Source organism: Mirounga angustirostris, unplaced genomic scaffold (assembly GCF_029215605.1).
Source record: "Mirounga angustirostris isolate CCGP_5_RB_7025 unplaced genomic scaffold, mMirAng1.0.hap1 SCAF_6, whole genome shotgun sequence".
Classification (NCBI taxonomy): Eukaryota; Metazoa; Chordata; class Mammalia; order Carnivora; family Phocidae; genus Mirounga; species Mirounga angustirostris.
Window position 1 is genome coordinate 41,172,567 of NW_026991714.1, and position 21,216 is coordinate 41,193,782.

The 21,216-nt window shown below is 38.4% G+C and overlaps 1 protein-coding gene and 1 pseudogene across 1 annotated transcript in view; both read left to right on the plus strand.

Moving 5' to 3' along the window:
* Positions 1-2,271: 2,271 nt before the first annotated feature.
* XPR1 (xenotropic and polytropic retrovirus receptor 1) overlaps positions 2,272-21,216 on the plus strand; it is a 242,817-nt gene continuing 223,872 nt past the window's right edge. The window contains exon 1 of the mRNA XM_045877241.3: positions 2,272-2,540. Within this exon, the coding sequence (XP_045733197.1) occupies positions 2,472-2,540 (69 nt within the window). The 5' untranslated portion in view covers positions 2,272-2,471. The remainder of the gene's footprint in view (positions 2,541-21,216) is intronic.
* The window catches only part of LOC129045878 (cullin-4A-like), a 100,560-nt pseudogene continuing 81,848 nt past the window's right edge, over positions 2,505-21,216 (plus strand).

The window sequence follows — 21,216 nt, forward strand, 5'->3', positions numbered from 1 at the left end:
GAGAGAGATATAACAAGAGAGGGAACACAAGCAGGGGGAGTAGGAGAGGGAGAAGCAGGCCTCCTGCTGAGCAGGGAGACCGATGCGGGGCTCCACCCCAGGACCCTGGGATCATGACCTGAGCCGAAGGCAGACGCCCAACGACTGAGCCACCCAGGTGCCCCTATAATTTTGTTAAATGAAGAGTTACTTGCCTATTTACAAAAGAAAGAGTAAGGCAAGGGGCCCTTCTGATTCAGAGTAAAGCTATTCAGACTATTATTTATAGTATCTAGCACAGTGCTCTGCAGAAAGTGGGTGTTCAATAAATACTAAGTATTTGATGGTTCTGTCAGTGAAATATCTGAAGTAATGTTAGGAATAAGGAAACATTAAATCTACTTCTTCAGATAAATTAAGATTTTCATGTCTAACTCAGTGTCAGGGCTCTAGATCAGGCATGAGGAGAATTAAGAATTGTTGGCTATGGAGCTTGAATTGAGGGTTTCCTTTCTTCGTTGGGTCAGGCCATACATCCACAGTCTTGTGCACAGCTAAGACAGCAAGATATGGCTGTTGGGAGCAGGATGCATGGTCAGCAGGGCTTGCTGCCAAGAATGTAGCATTCTAGTCCATACCTGGCTAAAGGCCCATTAATCTCTTTTGCACCTGCTCCTGGTTCCATCATCCTAGGTGCACCATCCAGCCATTTTCCTCTCTGTGGTTTTGTCTCTTTACTGGGAGCATAGCCTTTTCTTTCGCCTATCTATTTCTCCAAGGAACATTTACCTCCACTAGAGGGGGAATTGTTATGGTGGGGAGAGGAGTATGGTGTTGAGGTGAGAAGAGTCCTCACTCCTATTCTTGTTCTTGTTCTTTTTCTTACTACGATCACCCTTTCACCAGTGGTTAAAACTTTTGTACAGGAAAGACTCATAGCCTATGCCTATTTTCCATCATGCCTCAACCCTCTCAAGAGGAAATGATTGCAGAACCCCTACTAGCATGAATTAAGAGGAAAGGAAAGGGGAAAAATACATGCAGAGAAAAAAAAAGTCAACAGCAAAGACTGACACTTCAGAATACTGTCCTGGTCACAGTGGTCCCCTGGTCTCTTTGGGTCTCATCAAAATTGTGAGAATTAAAGGACAAAGAACATGTAAGCGGTTTAGAATAGTGTTTGGAATGTACACAGTGAGTGCTTAATAAATGTTAGCTGTTATTATCCAGGGCTCCTTCACTCACAGAAGGACCTGGGTTTCTGTCCCAAATCAGGTCCTCTAGGACAATCACTCCCACACTCAAAAGTAGCTCTAAACTGTGTGAGCTATTCCCTATGCTTCTCTAGGACAGTTCAGCCTGGACACAGATGCATTTCTGGACTCCCTAGAGTTCGGGTTGTCACGGTACCCCTAGGGGGTTCTCTTTCCTCCCAATATTGGTTTCCCTCTCAACTTCACCCCGAAACCCCAGGAAGCTCAGTCACAGGTTCAGTTGGTACGTTTCCCCCAGTAATGCCCCCTGCCCGTACTGGTTTGGGTGCAGGTAGTGTTATTGACCTTTCTGGTAGCCCTGGGACTAGAAAATTACAACGAAATTCAGAAACAGCATGCAATTTTTGGCACTGACATCTTTATTATTTTTTTTTAAAGATTTTTATTTATTTGACAGAGAAAGACACAGGGAGAGAGGGAACACAAACGGGGAGTGGGAGAGGGAGAAGCAGACTCCCTGCCGAGCAGGGAGCCCGATGCGGGACTTGATCCAGGGACTCCAGGATCATGACCTGAGCCGAAGGCAGTCGCTTAACCAACTGAGCCACCCAGGCGCCCGGCACTGACATCTTTAATTAAATCCAACAAGCATTTATTGAGCACCTAAAGCATGTACAATACAGTTCCTTTAAATACGTTTGATTCTTAACTATTTAGCCTGTTTTACTCAATTTGGATTAATGTTGATCCAACCTTAAGAGTTTTATAAAGAACAAATATTAAAATGAAAAACTGCACAATTCTTTGCAAATATAAACGTCTTGTGTGAATTATTCTTCCTACAGTATTAATATTAATTGCGATAACAACACCGCCGCTTCCCAGGCAGGCGGTAGAGAGCAGCTGTAAGGCCAACGGGAGTTAAACGGAAGAGGTCAGGGGAGGTGCCTCCAGCATGTTCGGCCCAGAAGGGGCGGAGCCTCGAGGAATGTACCCAAACCCAGCCCCTTACCCCGCCCCTTTCGTCGGTGCGGCGTAGGCGGTTACCATGGGGATGACGTCTGGAGGGCGGGGCGGGGCGGGGCTATGGAGAGGAGGAGGAAGATGGCGGGAGGGCGGCTCTGAGGAGACCTCGGCGGCGGCGGAGGAGGAGAGAAGCGCAGCGCCGTGCCGCGCCGGGGCCCATGTGGGGAGGAGTCGGAGTCGCTGTTGCCGCCGCCGCCGCCGCCGCCGCCTGTAACTGCTGGACCCGAGTGGGAGTGAGGGGGAAACGGCAGGATGAAGTTCGCCGAGCACCTCTCCGCGCACATCACTCCCGAGTGGAGGAAGCAATACATCCAGTATGAGGTACCGGCGGCCGCCGGGGTGTGGGAGGACTCGGAGGGGCCACCATCTCGCCAGTCCCGACCTCCACTGCCGCCTTCCGCTCCCGCTGCCTCCCCGCGCCTGGGCGGACTTTGACCCGGTGCGGCGGGGAGCCACTGCGGCATCCCCGCCCCGGCCGGCCCCCTCTGGGCCCCGCTGACCTTCCCCTCCCCCGCAGCCCCGCTGCCGCCGGGGTAACGGATATGCAGGCGGCGGGTCGGGAGGGAGGGCATCGCTCGGCCGGGGCTGGGGAATAGGGGTGGGAGGGCGAGCCGCAGGTTGCGGAGTCGGGGTAGGAGGGCAGGCGGGGTCGCGGCGGTTCCGCGCTAATCCCCTCCTCCCCACTCACTCTAACCTTTCGTCCCCACCCTGGGCGAGCGCCCCCTCGCCAAGGTTAGGTTTTGTTTCTCTCTGCTCACCTCTCACCGAGGAATCCTTCCCTTCCGAGATAAGCCCCTTTAGTGATTTTCTTCATTCCACAGAGCCCTTCCGCTTTTCCCCACTTGCCCACTGTTGACAAAGGCTTTGTAACAGGGTTGAAACTTGATTTAAATGTATATCACATATGCAGTGGTTACTGTATGCAAACGTATTGTAATCATCTATTCTGTTTTGATAAGACGGTGACTGGTCTTCTTACTGATTGCATGAAGTATACAAAGTAATCACATCTCAGGTTTTGACTCTCTTGTTTTGGAATGGAGTGCAGGGGAAAAAGGAAGAAGGGAAGAGAAGACAATAATTAAAATTTTCAGGTTTTCGCTCCTAAAATTTTTGTTAGCTAGGGAGAAAACTACTGTATTGTAAACAATGTACTTTTATAAAACATACCTGTGTATTACAGATATCTTGCGGCACCCCCCCCCCGTTTCTGTGATAACAGCTCCTGGAGAGTATTCAATAGGTACTGATAAGGAACCTTACATTAATATAGGGAAAAGTAAAGATAATGAACCCATTTATATATTCAGAAGGCAAGATACCCGAAGAGCTTTAAGCACTGCAATAGGTTATTCTCAATAGCTGGCAATTCAGCTCCTGGATAGAGAAAGACTTAATCTGTAACCTCCAGGAATTCACATCTATGTATGTGCGGGAACAAAGAGTATAAAATCAATATGAACACAAATATGTTAGCTACATATTATGAATTAAAATATTTTAGTTCTCTAATTTCTATTTAAGTTCAGTGATAGGATGTTTAGGCAATAGCACAAAGTTTAATTTTCATATAGCAGATGTAATAATTGCAGAAGACAGGGAAAGGGGTGTAGGTAAACAGAACCTTGAAGATTGTAAAATAAATTCACCTTGTAAAATGCAGTATTTAATTATTGCCAGAAATGAAACGCCCAGAATTATTAATGCTTTCTTGTCACTTAATTTTCTTATAGTGTTTTTGGCTACATTTTGTAAGAATGAAATAAGGCACTAGCTTATCAGCCTGTGGACTTTTTTGATTTATTGTTTCTAATAACATTTGGTCAGTTTTAAAACCTTGGCTAGAGTCCAGATGATGGTTTTTATTGAAAGGAGGGTATTGGTCTTTCATCTTGTAGTAGTAATTTTCAGCACCACTGCCAGTTCTTCATAGAGGCATAGGACACAGCATGCTGAAGCAACATCTTATACTTGTTATATAGTATGGAATGCTTGATTTGGGCAAAAGTAATAGTGGCTGGTTGTATGCTGTGATTCACTTTAAGTATTATAGCACTTAACTGTCTCATAGAACTGTACTAATTTGGAATATCTGGGGCTGGAAGGGAAGCATAAGATTTAGTTTGAAAATTCAGTTACCTCTTGATTTGTAATGTCAGCTTTGTGGCTGGAGTAACCACAGTAATTCTGGGACTTCTCATTCACATACTCCGTTTAGACACTAACACTAATTGGTTAGGTTGGTTACAGAGGGAGAGTGACTGCATTATCTTTCCTGGGGCAATTATAAATTATTTTTAAAAAATTCATTTATTGTGGATAATTGAAATTATATTCTGCAGAGTCCCTACTACATGACTCCTGTCCCAGATAAACTCACTGTTTGGTAGATAAAATTAAAAAAGGGGACTTTTCAGGGCGCCTGGGTGGCTCAGTCGTTAAGCGTCTGCCTTCGGCTCAGGTCATGATCCTAGGGTCCTGGGGTCAAGCCTCGTATCGGGCTCCCTGCTCCGCGGGAAGCCTGCTTCTCCTCCCACTCCCCCTGCTTGTGTTCCCTCTCTCGCTGTGTCTCTCTCTGTCAAATAAATAAATCTTAAAAAAAAAAAAGGGGGTGGTCTTTTCTTTGTGAATTGGAGCCATGAAAGACATTTATTTGTCTTACTATTTATTTGTTGTATATTGTTTCTCAAGAGCTGATGCTATTCCTTTAAAAATACTTAAAGAGGCATAGATAGGAGTTTTCAGAGTCCAGGCATTTTGGCAACTTAAAAACTTTGGGGAAAAATGACATCCTAAAAGAGATTTGCTGTTGCTAGAGAAAAGAACCTTCTTATAATGCAGTAACATGTAGTTTCTCATGTATGAAGATCATGCCCTGAAACACTGTTAGTAGAACAGACACTTGAGTTTGTTTTTCAAGCACTGGTGGTGAAATTTTGGGGTGTTACCCCTGATGTGTAGCCTAGGGTGCTTTCTGGTGCTGTGAACCACTATGAACTGTTCAGCTTCTTTGGTTTTTATGTCATTTCACTACATTAAATTTTATTTGAAATAAGCAGAGCATTAGATAGAAACTGAAAATTTTGTTTTACGTCTATAATTATTTGTATAATTGTGTATATGTGGTCACACAATAAATGCTAGTTCTTGTATATATTAGCCATGAGACCCCGGGGACAATCTTTTTGCCTCTTCAGGGCTCTTTCCTTTTCTATAAGATAAGACTATAGGGCCAGAGCTTTTCAAGTTCCATTGCGGTTCCTAGGTTTTTGGTTTAATTTTTTTTTTTTTGAAGATTTTACTTATTTATTTGACAGAGGGAGACACAGCGAAAGAGGGAACATAAGCAGGGGGAATGGCAGAGGGAGAAGCAGGCTTCCTACTGAGCAGGGAGCCCGATGCAGGGCTTGATCCCAGGACCCTGGGATTATGACCTGAGCCGAAGGCAGATGCCTAATGACTGAGCCACCCAAGCACCCCTTTTGGTTTAATTTTTAATGGTTTTTGGTTTTTGGAATGTTAAAAATTATTAATATTAGTGACTCATCAATACCCTACTAGAGTTTCTAATTAAAAAATAAATTGTGGAGTTCATAAACTCAATCTTCATAGGCAGAATAATAAAGCATAAAAGAGAGCAACAATAAGAAACCATATAAAGAAAATCTATTTGATCCATTTGTGAATAGTTTTTATAGAGAATAAACACAAATGAGCAGAGACCATCCCTGTTTCCAGTAATCTATTTGAGTATAAATCTTGGCATAGAAAATAGAACATCAATAAATCTTTATGAGAACACTTTTAAAAAAATTTAGAATCAGTAATTGCAATTTTAGAGCACTGTAATTGATTAATCAAAATTAACAGACCAGTTTCAACCACATAGACTAGTATGACTGTGTTAATATTTTACAGAATATTAGCAAAACAAGCAAATATATTTGGTGCCTTAGGCTGCTGACTTGTGTTTTCATCCCTAGGGTCCTGTGCTGCTTTGGTTTCTCAGGAATTAGGAATGGTTTTTTTCAGTGTATACTGTAGTTTTGTAAGATACTAAAATAATGAGGTATCTAAATTTCAGGATTTTCAAGGGAATTTAAACACTATCTACCTTCTTGTTTTTTTCAGACAGGGAAACAAAGGTCCAGAGAGGTTAAATTATTTGTCCGGGATCATTTATAGATAGCTTGTCTCTTGAGCATAGAAGTATAAGCATTGGGAGTCATGCCACCCTAGCTGTGTGGCCGTGATGAAATTACTTCCTCTTTCTGGGTTTTAGGTTTTTCATTTGTAAAGTGAGAGAATTGGACTTGATGGTTTCTAAACTCACAGGGCTATATTTTCTAAGGATCCATCTAGCTTTAAATTTCTGTATGTTTTTATGGTTTAATTATGTTTGATATATGAAGAAGACAGAACTTAAATTTAGGGCTTATTATTACTTAAAATTTTTTAATTTCAATTTAATTTAGTTAACATATACTGTAGTATTAATTTCAGAAGTAGAATTCAGTGATTCATCAGTTGCATACAACACCCAGTGCTCATTACTTCAGGTGCCCTCCTTAATGCCCATCACCCAGTTATCCCATCTCCTACCCACCTCCCCTCCAGCAACCCTCAGTTTGTTCCCTATAGTTAAGAGTCTCTTGTGGTTTGCCTCCCTCTCTGTTTTCTAGGACTATTATTAATAGCATCTTTTTACATTAAGGTTCTTTCAGAAAAATTTTGAAGAGATTTTAATCTGTGAATGGAAAGCTGACCCAGTGAAACTTTTATTTAACTTAAATACATAAAAAGTGATAATCCTGTATTAATTTTTTGTTGTAGGATTTGGAAAAGGAGAGATTCTGTATAAACTGTACATCCCTTTTTTTCAAGTGTAAGGAAACATTGCCATGACATTATTGTGATTTTCATTTATAGAACTATCCCATGAGAACACTTGTGTTGCAGGCTTCAATTTCCCAAAGGTATTATGTTGATTCGTTAGGGTTAACTTGTCTTGCTAGAACTTGTTTGAAATTTCCAGTTTGGCCACCCGATGGGGCACAAACCACTTTTTCTTTCAGGCATTTCTGCAAGTGAAAGTACAGTATAACATATTTAAGATAACACTTGTAAATAAGATGCCTGGCATTTACCAGTGTTTCTTAAATGAGTAAATGAATGTTGTATAAAAGAGGAACCCATTACTATTCTTTATTATATTTGTATAATGAAGTATGGTTAGGGTGAGTATCTGGAAAGATTATACTTGTCCATCTATCCCTGAAGGTTGGTTTTGGATCAGCTTTTGGGTGAAGGCCCAGATCGGAAGAACATAAGAATCTTATTTGACCCGTGGTGACCATGGAAAATTAGTCCTGGCTTCAAATCCAGTCCTAATCTGGAAAGCATTTGAGAGACTGATTGAGTTGTGCTGGCTAGGGGTTTTAAGTATATTTGTATCATAGTCCCCAAAGGAGAGTACCCCAAACTCCCATGGAATAAAAGAAGATAATATTAGAACTGTTAGTTAATTCATTTTTATGCATAAGACAAGGAAGAAATAAAATTTTACTGATATTTAATAAATGGATCAATTTGATGACCTTGTTAGGAGGTATTGTGAGAAAAAGAGAAGGATTGCTAATAGTTTTCTTACTTGTTCACTTTCAGCAGATATCACTTCATCTAGTTTATAGGTATGTAGAATTTATGGATATTATCTAGTTTTGACTAAAGTAACTCTTATAAAATGAGTGTGACTTAGACTTAAAAAAGACTCCTGTAAAGAAACCTCAACAATAATACACTAAAGCAAGCACATGTGAACAAAAAAAAAATGGCAGAGCTGACAATTCTAGTTCTAGTTTTTGGTCAGCCAAATTACAGATAAAAACAATGACACTTTATATTTATTTATTTATTTATTTAAAGATTTTACTTATTTATTTGAGAGACAGAGAGAGCACAAGCAGGGGGAGCAGCAGAGGGAGAAGGAGAAGCAGCCTTCCTGTTGAGCAGGGAGCCCAACGTGGGGATCGAGCCCAGGACCCTGAGATCATGACCCGAGCGGAAGGCAAGACACCTAACTGACTGAGCCACCCAGGCGCCCCAGTAATGACTCTTTAATGGATTGGACAAGAAGTTTGCCAAAAAAAATTCAAAATAATTAAGATAATTCTTTGAAATAAGATTTTACATCCACTGTCATCCACAATGAACTTCACCCTAAGCATATATTAAGCATTAAGAGTATCCTGCCTGGGGCGCCTGGGTGGCTCAGTTGGTTAAGCGACTGCCTTCGGCTCAGGTTATGATCCTGGAGTCCCGGGATCGAGTCCCACATCGGGCTCCCTGCTCGGCGGGGAGTCTCCTTCTCCCTCTGACCCTCCCCCCCTCATGCTCGCTCTCTCATTCTCTCTCTCTCTCTCTCAAATAAATAAATAAAATCTTAAAAAAAAAAAAAAGTATCCTGCCTTTGTTAGGTCTGTTTTTCAGTTTATAACCATTATAATTAAGTTTCACAATCAACTAATTCCTGAAGTTTGAACTAGACCTTTGAAATACTGTATCACAAAATGTTAAACTCAGGTTTTAAAAATAATGAAGCTTGAATTTCAGTTGTTTTCTGAAAGCATTGTTATTGATGAAATTTCTTAGATTAAAAATATTTTTGTACTATTTATAAGTGAAAGATAAAAATTGTTTATTTTGTCATTGTCTCAACTTTTAGAACCTATTTAAAAATTCTGTTTTAGGGGCGCCTGGGTGGCTCAGTTGGTTAAGCATCTGGCTCTTGATTTTGGCTCAGGTCATGATCTCAGGGCCCTGGGATTGAGTCCCACGCTGGGCTCTGCACAGAGCGTGGAATCTGCTTGAGATTCTCTCTCTCTCTCTGCCTCTGCTCGTGCACTCTCTCTCTTTCTCAAAATAAATAAAATCTTAAAAAAAAAAATTCTGTTTTATAATGTGCACAGTTGTAGAGGATATTATTTATCAATAAATATACATATACTAGAAGTACATAGTAAGCTTTTGTTTTTGTATTTGATAGGGATATGATATAAAAAAAAGGTTTGGAAGACTTTGCTCAAGTTGTGCAGCTTAACCCAAGCTGGTTTGTGGTGTTGCCTGGTATTGAACTGGCCTTTGGGATTGAGAGAGTGTTGGAATTCACTAGGGTTGTCATTTGCTTTTTCACATATTCCTGTTACCTAATAAATGCTGAAAGAAGCCAAAGCTCATGAATAAATGCCTTAAATTATTTATTCATTCCAACAAATATTTATAGGGATTCTATTATTTGCTGTAGGCTGATCGATTTGTGCGGAAATTCTAGCTCTTTCATTATCTTAAAAATAGAAAAAAAATAGTATTTTTTGTTTTGTTTTTGGTTTTATATTTCAGTCAATGCAGTGTTTTCAGAGTTAAAAATGGTGTGGAAAGGGAAGATTGCAGATTAAGGACTTGAAACACTGTTATAAATTTGGATCCCTTTGTAAATGATGTGGAAGACTTTCTCCTTAGCTTTTTAAACTTTTTACGTTATACACCTTTGAATCTAATTTGTTTTTATTTTTTTAAAATAATTTATTTTTTGGGCGCCTGGGTGGCTCAGTTGGTTGGGTGACTGCCTTCGGCTCAGGTCATGATCCTGGAGTCCAGGGATCAAGTCCCGCATCGGGCTTCCTGCTCAGCAGGGAGTCTGCTTCTCCCTCTGACCCTCCTCCCTCTCATTCTCTCTGTCTCAAATAAATAAATAAAATCTTTAAAAAAAAAAAATTTATTTTTTGGGGGGAGCGGCAGAGGGAGAGAATCTCAGACTGACTCCCTGCTGAGCATGGAGTTCAACACTGGGTTGGACTCGATCTCACAACCCTGAGATCATGACCTGAGTTGAAATCAAGAGTCGAACGCTTAGCCGACTGAGCTACCCAGGTGCTCCTAAATCTAATTTGTTTTTAGGAACAGATTTAGTTACCTCTTTCTTCCCATCACCATACAGGTGTGGTTTATCTATAGGGACTAATCAGAAAATTCTTAAAAAGTTGTTTATTAGAGGTCAGAGGAAAGTATAATTAACCTGATGTAAGCATAACTTAACCTGTATATTCTCTGTAACAAGAGGACAATGTGGTTTTTTTTTTATTATGTTATGTTAGTCACCATACAGTACATCATTAGTTTTTGAAGAAGTGTTCCATGATTCATTGTTTGCATATAATACCCAGTGCTCCATGCAATACGTGCCCTCCTTAATACCCATCACTGGACCAACCCATCCCCTCACCCCCCTCCCCTTTAAAACCCTCAGTTTGTTTCTTGGAGTCCATAGTCTCTCGAGGACAACATGTTGATTAAGTAGACATAGTCTTCTCTTATTTGTTGAGGATGACCTGCAGTATTTAGAAAGACTGTAGACTAGGAATGAAGAGCTATAAGTCCTTAGACCTAGTTCTGTTACTGACTATTCATAAAGAATTAGTGAACAAGTGATTTTTTTGAAGATTGAAGGGCTGAAATATAATTATTCAGGAAAGTGGGAAGTTTTTAGATTATTGTGTGACTTATTTAGGTAAATTGGTAAAGTTGTAATTCAGAGTAATCCATGCGCTTTTGAGGTTTTTTCTGTATCTTAGAGCAGTGGTTCTTAAACATTTTGTCTTGGGACCACTTGAAACTCTTGACAGTTATTGAGGATTCCAGTGTCTACTGATATATGCTGTATTAGAAATTAAAACTGAGAAATGCTTAAAACACAGGAGTATGCAAGCATACCTACTAGATGCTGTTTACTTGTCAAAGAACAAGAGTGAAAAAGCAAATGAAGTTTTGTGTTATTATTAAAAAAGAGAGTTTGGATCTTTTGGGCTCCCTGAAAGGCTTTCTATTTTTTTTTTTTTTTTTAAGATTTTATTTATTTATTTGAGACAGAGAGAATGAGAGAGTGAGAGCACATGAGAGGGGGGAGGGTCAGAGGGAGAAGCAGGCTCCCTGCCGATCAGGGAGCCCGATGCGGGACTTGATCCAGGGACTCCAGGATCATGACCTGAGCCGAAGGCAGTCGCTTAACCAACTGAGCCACCCAGGCGCCCAGGCTTTCTATTTTTTTAAGTTTATTTAAGTAATCTCTACACCTAATGTGGGGCTCGATCTCACGACTCCAAGATCAAGAATTGCATCTTCTTTTTTTTTTTTTTAAAGATTTTATTTATTTATTTGAGAGCGAGAGAATGAGAGAGAGCACATGAGAGGGGGGAGGGTCAGAGGGAGAAGCAGACTCCCTGCAGAGCAGGGAGCCCGATGCGGTACTCGATCCAGGGACTCCAGGATCATGACGTGAGCCGAAGGCAAGTCGCTTAACCAACTGAGCCACCCAGGCGCCCAAGAATTGCATCTTCTGACTGAGCCAGCCAGGCGCCCCTCCCTGAAAGGGTTTCTGAGAGTTGTTGCCATGGAGCATAGGACTCCTTTCAGAAAGTTCAGAGATGGCCTGAGAAAAAGTTCTCTAGTTTTAGGAGCACAAAGAGGGATAAGGGAATCTCTTGGGTGAGAATTCTCTGGTATCTCCCCTACTACAAAGAATGTTGATTTGGGAAAAGTGAAGTTGGCTTCCTTGGGATTCCCAATTCCATTCTCTTTTCTTTGAATCGAATTAGTAGATATGTGGTCAGCTTGTCATTAAGGAGAATGGAATAAACACTTATTGAGCAGTTAGGAACCCGGTGTCAGCTGTTTTCCATAGGTTAATCTCCTTTAATCTTCACAAGATAGATGATTTATTATTTTCATTTTAGAGAGATTAATCAATTTGTTCATGGCTAATTTGAAATAGAATCTGTCATAATTTGGAGCTCTTGCCTTTTTTTTTTTTTTAAGATTTTATTTATTTGACAGAGAGAGATACAGCGAGAGAGGGAACACAAAGCAGGGTGAGTGGGAGAGGGAGAAGCAGGCTTCCCGCTGAGCAGGGAGCCCAATGCGGAGCTGGATCCCAGGCCCCTGGGATCATGACCTGAGCCGAAGGCAGACGCTTAAGGACTGAGCCACCCAGGCGCCCCTGGAGCTCTTGCTTTTATACAGAATTGTAAATAACAACAGTGGTGGTAGCAGGGGCAGTAACAACAACTGTGATTTTCTGAGTGCTTACAGTGTTAGGCATTGTGGTAAGTACTTTAAAAACATTTTCTCTTTAGAGCAGGCCATTTAGATAGGTTGTTAGCTCTGTTTATAGATTGGGGAAATTGAGTGTTAGGGCCATTGAGTAATTGATATGTTGATACTGCTAATTGTGGCTTCTCTTAATTCCTACATCATATTGCTTTATGAAAAATAAACCAATAAATTCATTCATTTATACATACATACAGTTACATGTGGTCTGATCTGTTCTTGAGCGCCTGCTGAAGTATTGGCTGGTCTGTTTTTAGTCCAAAGTCTCAGTCTGCATGGTTTGGAGGTAGTGGAGTGTGGTCTGGAGGTGAGAGTTAATTTATATTTTCCTCAAGATAATCTATGTAACTATTATTAGATAGGCAGTTGAGTTGGTAAATAGAGGACCAACTCCTCTCTAATATCTTACCTCTTTCATAAGAAAGAGGTAAGATATTAGTGATAAGAGTAAAAAGAGGAAGATAAAAATGGGCATAGCTGTTGCTATGCCAAATTGTGGCGTTTGGCTTCTAGATGATAGATCATGGAATGTTAATTAGACCTGTAAGGAATATCAGAGATTATTTAACCCAATTCCTTTTTTACTTTAATGGGAAATGAGGTTTAGAGAGGTTAAGTGATTCAAGGTTACATGATGTGGTTAGTGGCTGAGTTAACACAATTAATCCTATTTCATTTTATTGCTTATTATTTTGCCTTATATGCTAGTAGGTTCATATGCATACAGAGGACAAACTCTGAAACCAGACTGCCTAGTTCATATTCCACCTCCACGATTTACTAGCTGAGAGACCTCAGGCAAGTCACTTAACGTCTCTTAACTAACTGAGCCACCCAGGCGCCCTGTATTTTTTTTAAATTGGGGTGAAATTCACATGTGATTCTTAAGTATGACCAAATAGCTTGAGTGAGTTGTTTGTTTTTAATTATTTTCAATTTTCTAATGAAAATTTAATTTCTAATACTAGAATTGGTTTTAGATTTGAGGAAGACCTTTCAACCCCTCTGTTTTATAGATGAATAAATTGAGGGTAGAGAAGCCAAGATTATGTGGTCAGAGTCTTAAAACTAGCTGATAGCAGAGGCTGGAATAAGGATATTGGCTTCCTGCTCACTGCTGTACCTTGCTGAGGCTTGTCACTGCTGTGTAAATGTGTGCTGTTGTTGTTGCTTTTAAATTTTAAGAATGAATTTTCTTTGTAAGAGTCAGTATGAATTTAAATGTTCTAATGATTATTCAGATACTCTGCATTAATACACTTATCTGAATCTAATCCGTTAGATCACATTATCAACCTAAAATAATTCTTGTGTGTATCAGTTAAAAGACTGAGTAAATGAAGAGACTCACACCTTTAAAATACTGCTGTTTACTCAACTACAGAAAATTGGTCATTGCCCTGTCTAGGTAGAAACCTATCTTAGTTGAGAAGACAGGACTGAGGAATTATGGTAAAGCTTGAAGGGTTAGATAGGAATGAGCAAGTCTCAGGAGAGTTAAGAAATCATTTGGCCATTCCTCTGTAATATATCTGTGTTTGAATGTTAACTCAGGTTACATCTGTTACCTGTACATTAGGAGTAACTCTCCCTCCCCCTAAGACTTCTTTTGACATGTTACCAAGCCAAATCAGGACTTAGAGAGGATCAGAATATATAATTAAATCAATTCATGAAGTATTCCTGAATGACTGCTTCCATTTTTTTTTAATGATAAAGGGATAACGATAATACTACCAGCTAATGTTTATTGAGTGTTTCTGATGTGCCAGGCATTTTACATTTAATCCTTATCCGCTAAGGCAGGTTTTGTTATCCTTGTTTTAAGAAGACACTGAATCTTAGATTGCATAAGTTGCCCAAGGTCACATAGCTAGTGAGTGGTAAAAGCTGGAACACAGGTGTGTCTTGTTTCAGAGCCTGGATTTTTAACATGGTGTTACGCTGTCAGGATCATGCAAGAGGCTAGAGATGTAAGGATAAGTGCCTGTCTTCGAGGAGCTCATAACTTGGGTGGTGTCCTCATCATAGTATACTGTGATTGTGTTACTGAAGAATGCCAATTGATTTTGCTCTGGAGATCAAAAGTATTTATCTTGGAAATTTTCACAGAGGTGGCATTTGAACTGGGTACCAGAGATTGAGTAGGGTTTGATCACATGGTGAAGAGGAGAAAGGGCACTGGGGGCAATCTAGGCAGATAGAGTAATATTGAACAAAGGCATAAATAGGTGAAAATATCTAAGCATATTAATGAACTCTGGTTTAGTAGATAGGCGGGAGAACTGATGAGGTAAGATTGGAAGGGGGGACTAGGAGGGATCAAGGGGTGAAGGGATAAGTACCTTGCTCAATTTAAACATTGATCTAAATCAATTACATTGATTTAGAGACTACTGAATTTGAAATTATAATAACCCTGTGAGCCTGGGCAGGTCATTTACCCTTTCTGGGGAAGGATTTAAAATCCATCAAGGATTTTAAAGAAGAAGTTAGTAGGGAGGGATCAGTACAAAGTGAGATGTATAATTTAGATCTTGGAGGATGCATTGGAGAGAACAAGACCAAAGAGAGGAAAACCAGACAGTATGGCCAAAAATATTGAGGGTTTGAATCAATAGCTTATTTAATCAATTTTAGTGTGTATTTTTCCCATGTTTTAATATTGAAATCAGAGTACATCTTATAGTTAATGCTGTGTCATAGACTAATTGGCAGGCATGTTTTTCATTTTTAGAATCACAAAAAATGATGATGTATGTTACTGTTAGTGACATCTTAGATTTGATTAAATTTGATAGTAATAACATATAAAATTTACTTAATGCTTACTGTGTGTATGTCAGGTAGAGTGTATATGCCAGCATCTGGCAGTGTCTGCCATATTTAGCAACTTTTTTTTTTTTTTTTTAAATAACAGAAAGTGACCAAAGGCCATGGGATCTACCTGGGGTGTCATTAAGGGTTGAGAAAGATTCATAAGAGCCTGGTTGAAGAGTGAATGGGGAATAAGAAAAGTTCATGTTTGTCCCCACAGAGTGTGGCTAGAGCTCTAGAAATGAATTACTTTGGTACCAATTTAGAGTTTTCTTATATTGTTTAGTCAGTGATTGCAGATTTAGTCCTTTTATGTAATAAACTCAAATGCAGTTGGTGATAATGAAATTGAGATACAGTCTTTCCTTTGTTTTTCAAATGTTTTCATAATAGCAGGTAACAAAGGTATTGATAATCAGGTAAGGCACCACCTCTTATCACAGAGTTCATCATATTACGATAAACCTTTCTTTTTGAGTCAAATATACTTACTTGAAATATGAGTATTGAAATATAACTATCTCAAATTATACTGCCATTAGATATTTGCTAGAGAGGGCTACAAAATGTTTTCTCTAGAATTTGTTCACTTCGTTTCATGGACTTTGAAAAGTTCAGTTCTTGATAGATGGAAAAATTAGAAATTACATTGATTTAGAGACCACTGAATTTGAAATTATAATAACCCTGTGAGCCTGGGCAGGTCAGTTAGCCTTCCTGTGTTAAAATTTTCTCATCCTTAAATTGGGTACAGTAATGTCTACTTTAGAGGATCATGTGAAATGAAATGAATTAATAATTGGAAAGCACTTAGAACAGTACATATGTACAGTAAGTAATAATACTATGTGTAGTAAGTGTTGTATATGTATTAGCCATTATTACATATCTATCCCTAGTGGTTTGAAACCAACAGTTGAGCAGGGTGCTAGTTGATTTATTTATTCTTGAGACAACTTGGGGAAGGGAGTCAGTGAAACTGTAACTAGGAAGAAAACAACTTAGATACTATTCATTCAATTATTGGACAAATGGAAGCTGAAAGAATTTTACCTTTTTTTAAAAGATTTTATTTATTTATTTGACAGAGAGAACAGTGAGAGAGGGAACACAAGCAGGGTGAGTGGGAGAGGGAGAAGCAGGCCTCCCGCAGAGCAGGGAGCCCAATGTGGGGCTTGATCCCAGGACCCCAGGACCCCAGGACCATGACCGGGCCGAAGTCAGATGCTTAATGACTGAGCCACCCAGGTGCCCCAAGAATTTTACCTTTTTAAAAAAGTCTGGTATTTCACAGAACATAAAATTTATGTTACTACGTGTTGACAATTATTGATGAAATAAAAATATTAATTTATACATTTTTGAAAGTTTCTTTGATTTTTAAGATAGATGAAAGCCTGGGAAGAAAGTTGATAACTTTTTCCTTTTTTCTTCCACACTTTTGTTGTGAAGTCTTATTAGAATTGATTGATAAACATACAATATTAGAGAAAAAAATGTTTTAGGAAAAGAAATTATCAAATACAGTATTTTAAAATTCTCCCTTGACCTTTCTTTCATTTTAAAGACAGTATTATATAACATGGTGGGTTTTATGTAGGGAACACTTAATAAACCATTGTTTATTTACAACTTTAATTACAATGATTTAAAAATTTTAAGTGTATCAGTAATTATTAATAATAATTTAATGCATATTTTGGGAATCTGCCCTGTTAAAACAGAATATCCTATTAAAGTTAACATCTTCCTTCCAAATGATGTAATACGCAAACATACACAATATTGTAGTAGTTGGATCATTTTATTATCATTAATATTTGAAATTAAATAAAAATATCATTGGTAAAAGATAAAGTAATACTATTAAACTTTATTTTTTTATTTTTTATTTTATTTTTTTAAAAGATTTTATTTATTTGACAGAGACACAGCAAGAGAGGGAACACAAGCAGGGGGAGTGGGAGAGGGAGAAGCAGGCTTCCCACAGAGCAGGGAGCCCAATGTGGGGCTCGATCCCAGGACCTTGGGATCATGACCTGAGCCGAAGGCAGACGCTTAATGACCTGAGCCACCCAGGTGCCCCAAACCTTTTTTTTTTTAAAGAGAGGGAGGGAGGAGGGGCAGAGTGAGAGGATGAGAATCCCAAGCAGACTACACAGCTTAATGCGAGGCTTGATCTCACAACCCTGAGATCATGACCCGAGCTGAAATCAAGAGTTGGACACTTAACCGACTGAGTCACCCAGGCGTCCCCTATTAAACATTTTTGAATGCATCACTTTCTAGTGCTTAGCACAGTGATTTGTTACGTAGGTGCTTCAGTGTTTATGCATTTTATAGGTAGTGAAGGAAGGAAGAATTCACTCTAAAGGTTTAAACCTAGGGAAACTGGTAGAGAATAGCTACTTTTGGGGATGGTAAACTCATGAAATTAGATCTTAAATATGTTGATTTCGTGTGTGAAATGTTTATATGTAGAGAAGGAGCTAGAATTTGAAAAACTGTATCAACAGATTATCATAATTGAGATAGTAATTAAAGAACTCACTAAGGGAAAGTGTGTAAGGCAGAAAAGTAGAGATGCAAATAGAGGAAGTCTTGGAAAATATATTGTCACAAAAGTCAAGAGTTGTAAAGATAAATGGATTACTAGCAGTGATATGCTGTGTAGACAGGTCAGTGAGAATGAGAATAAAGGATAGGCCTTGGATATGACAAAAGGAGCTTATTGGTGGATTCTGAACATAAATTGTCTTTTGCAAACTGACTTCCAGGTTTTAAGAAGTTAAAGTCAATGATACAACATGTGTGTAATTTTCATTTCAGAAATGTGGCTACTAACAGTGAGGAAAATAAGATAGAACCTTTAGGAACAAGTAGGATAAAGCTTTAAAAGGTTCTTTGAGGATATATGAGATCTGTTCATATATGAAGGCAGTAGAGAAAGTAGCTTTAATTTTATCTAAATTTTTGGCTTTAATTGCATTTCCCTCATTTACTGACTGTGAGATGTTCACAAAGTTATTTCTCTGAACCTCAGTTTTCCTGTGTGTAAAATGGGGATACTATTTACTTTTCAGGCTTATTGTGAGAATTAGATGTAATAATATATGAAAGTGCCAGCAAGGGGTGAAAATACTCTTCAATAAAGTATGGCTGTTAATTTCTGTCATTATTAAAAATAAGCCACTGGAGTAACTGTTATTCATTTATTTAACAGGCATTTTATTTTAGGGTGTTAGTGCTTAATCCAATAAGACTCTCTTTCAGTGTCATGAAATTTCTTGGAAAGGAAATGATGGTAGCTGGACTTTTAGAATCCGTTCCTTGAGAAACTACCTTCTGACAAAATGAATTACTGTATTTCATAGATTCTAAGATACACACTCCCCTCTTCCACATTCCAATACCTTTGAAATAGGGATTTGTCTCGTAGATGTCATAGTTTAATTGGTAATGTTTTTCTTTCTTAATGATTCATAAAATAATGGTGTGCCTTGACAGTTGATGATGTCTTAGATTCAATGAGATATGGTAGTATTTTATTAAGTACAAATATCTTCATGCATTTTGACAAGTAGTATTTTTGTAGAAAACATTATTTAGCCTACAGAGAATATCTAGTTTATTAAGGTTTTGTGATACTGAAATTGGAGCTGTGATGTGGTCTAACACCCATCGATCAGAAACCATTTTTGGGGCCACTGGCTGGCTCAGTTGGAAGAACATGCAACTCTTCCATCTCAGGATTGTAAGTTCGAGCCCCATGTTGGGTGTAGAGATTTCTTTCAAAAAAAAAAGAAAGAAGAAACCATTTGTATAGACATATAGGAAACACCATTGCAGAGCTTTTGGGTTCCTTTTTGTTTTTGTTCAGATAAACTGGTAAACTGTTACTTAAGAGCAAAAGTGAGAATTTTGTGTTGTGATAATTGTTATTTTTTGGCAAAATCCAACATGTTTTACCAACCTGTATAACACTTATATGTTAAAAAGAGCTGGAAGCCAAAAGCATTAAGAGCTTATCTTGTGACTAGTAAATAAAAATGGTTTGAATTTTGTGTAGAAACAAAAGATAATGAAAATTGGGAAAAATAAGAAAGGACTTTGCGTTTTGATATTTCATGAAACTGGAACTGCTATAAAAGAATTCAGTAAAAGTAACAATAGCTGAAACTTTAAAAAATTAACTGATGTGCTGATTTTGGATATTTAGGTTTAGGTTTTGTGTTACAAAGTCTGTGAAGTTTACCAATACGTTTTAAATTCGTACAGTGCTATAAAAATTAACGTGAGATTGCTCTCCGCCCTCAGAATTTACGCTGTTATCACAATAAATGTAAGAATGAGCCATATAGATTTAATTAGTTAGAAGAGAGTATTTGTTATCAGCTTTATTTTATCATCAGAATAGTATCCTTAGACAAGGAAGATGCTGATTTATTCTGTCAGACCTGCTCCAGCTTAGAAGTGTGGCTGCATGACTTCCCAAGGGCATTCAGTTTAAGTTAAATTACAATGTTGGTGGCTTTGACATGGGAATGCAATTTTGTTTATTATTGCTAAATATATCACTTCAAATTGTCATAATTTTCCTTTCCATAATTTTGTATACTTATAGGAATAAGTATATTCCTATATTATATAATCTTAGCTAATTTGATCAAGAGGAGCAGTACATGTACATTTTGTGACATAATGATATTTTTCAAATCTACCTTACATATTAATTATCTGTTGCTATATAACGAGTTACTGCCAAACTTAGTAGCTTAAAACAATAATAAACATTTATCTCATGCTGTTTCTGTGTGTCAAGATTTGGAAGCAGCTTGACTGGGTGTTCTGGCTCAGGGTATTGTGTGCAGTTGCAGTTAAGATGTCAGCTGGGGCTGCAGTCATCTCAAGACTTGACTGGGACTGGAGGATCCAATTCTAGGATAGCTCACTCAGATGGTATGCTATTTGTGTGTGTGTGTTTTGTTTTTTTTTTCCCAGGAGGCCCTCAGTTCTTTACCACTCAGAACTCTCTATAGGGCTGCTTCTGATTTTTTTTATGACTGGCTTCTCCCAGATTAGGTGATCCAAGAGAGAACAAAATGAAAATCAGTGTCTTTTATGACGTAGCCTTGGAAGCAGTACTCTGTCATTTATGCAATAATCTATTGGTTATACAGGTCAGCTCTATTTTATTTGGGAGGGGTTGCACAAGAGCATTATTACCAGGAAGCAGGAATCTTTGGGAGTCCTCTCAGAGGCTGCTTGTTACACCTGATATAAAAATCTAATGTTAAGAAAAGTTTTGGAAATAAAAGGAAGAATATCAGAAAATTGAGTTGTCAAAAATAGAGGTAAATCTTAGAAAATAAGGTTTCATTTGAAATCATAGGCTATGTGTCTTTTTCTCAAGCATGGATTATAGAATTTGCAATACTTGGACAAGATACCTTAGTAACCCGAGTCTCAGATCTTCAGTGGTAAAATAAGAAGCATGTTTACATTAAAGAGTTAAAGCTCTGTGTTTTAAGAGTTAATACATTAAAGAGTTAAAGCAGTGTGTTCAAAAATACTCAAAATTATATCTGATAGTAGACATTCAATAAATGTAATAACTATGATTGCTTTTATTATTGATCAGTATTTGTGGCCATCATTTCCTGAGCTCTCATGTATACTTAGCTCAATCTAATCTAAGCCCGATTATTCTTCTGAAACCATTTATTAATGGTTACAGGTAAGCTCCTGATCCTCAGATCTAATAACCTCCACTTAGTCTCTTTCTTTTTGATCTCTAAGCAGCTTTTTATTTTTCTTTCCTTTAATTTAAGGTTACATTTTTAAAATCTTACATATGGGTAGTTTAAGTTATAGGTTCTAAAGTAGAGAGTCAGAGTGTAGGCATTCTAATGTTAGCTATTTTTCTTTATAATTCAGTTGTAGCATTCGATTAGAGAGGGAGATACATAGACAGCATTCTAATTAGATAGACAGAATAGACATCTATATTCACCAT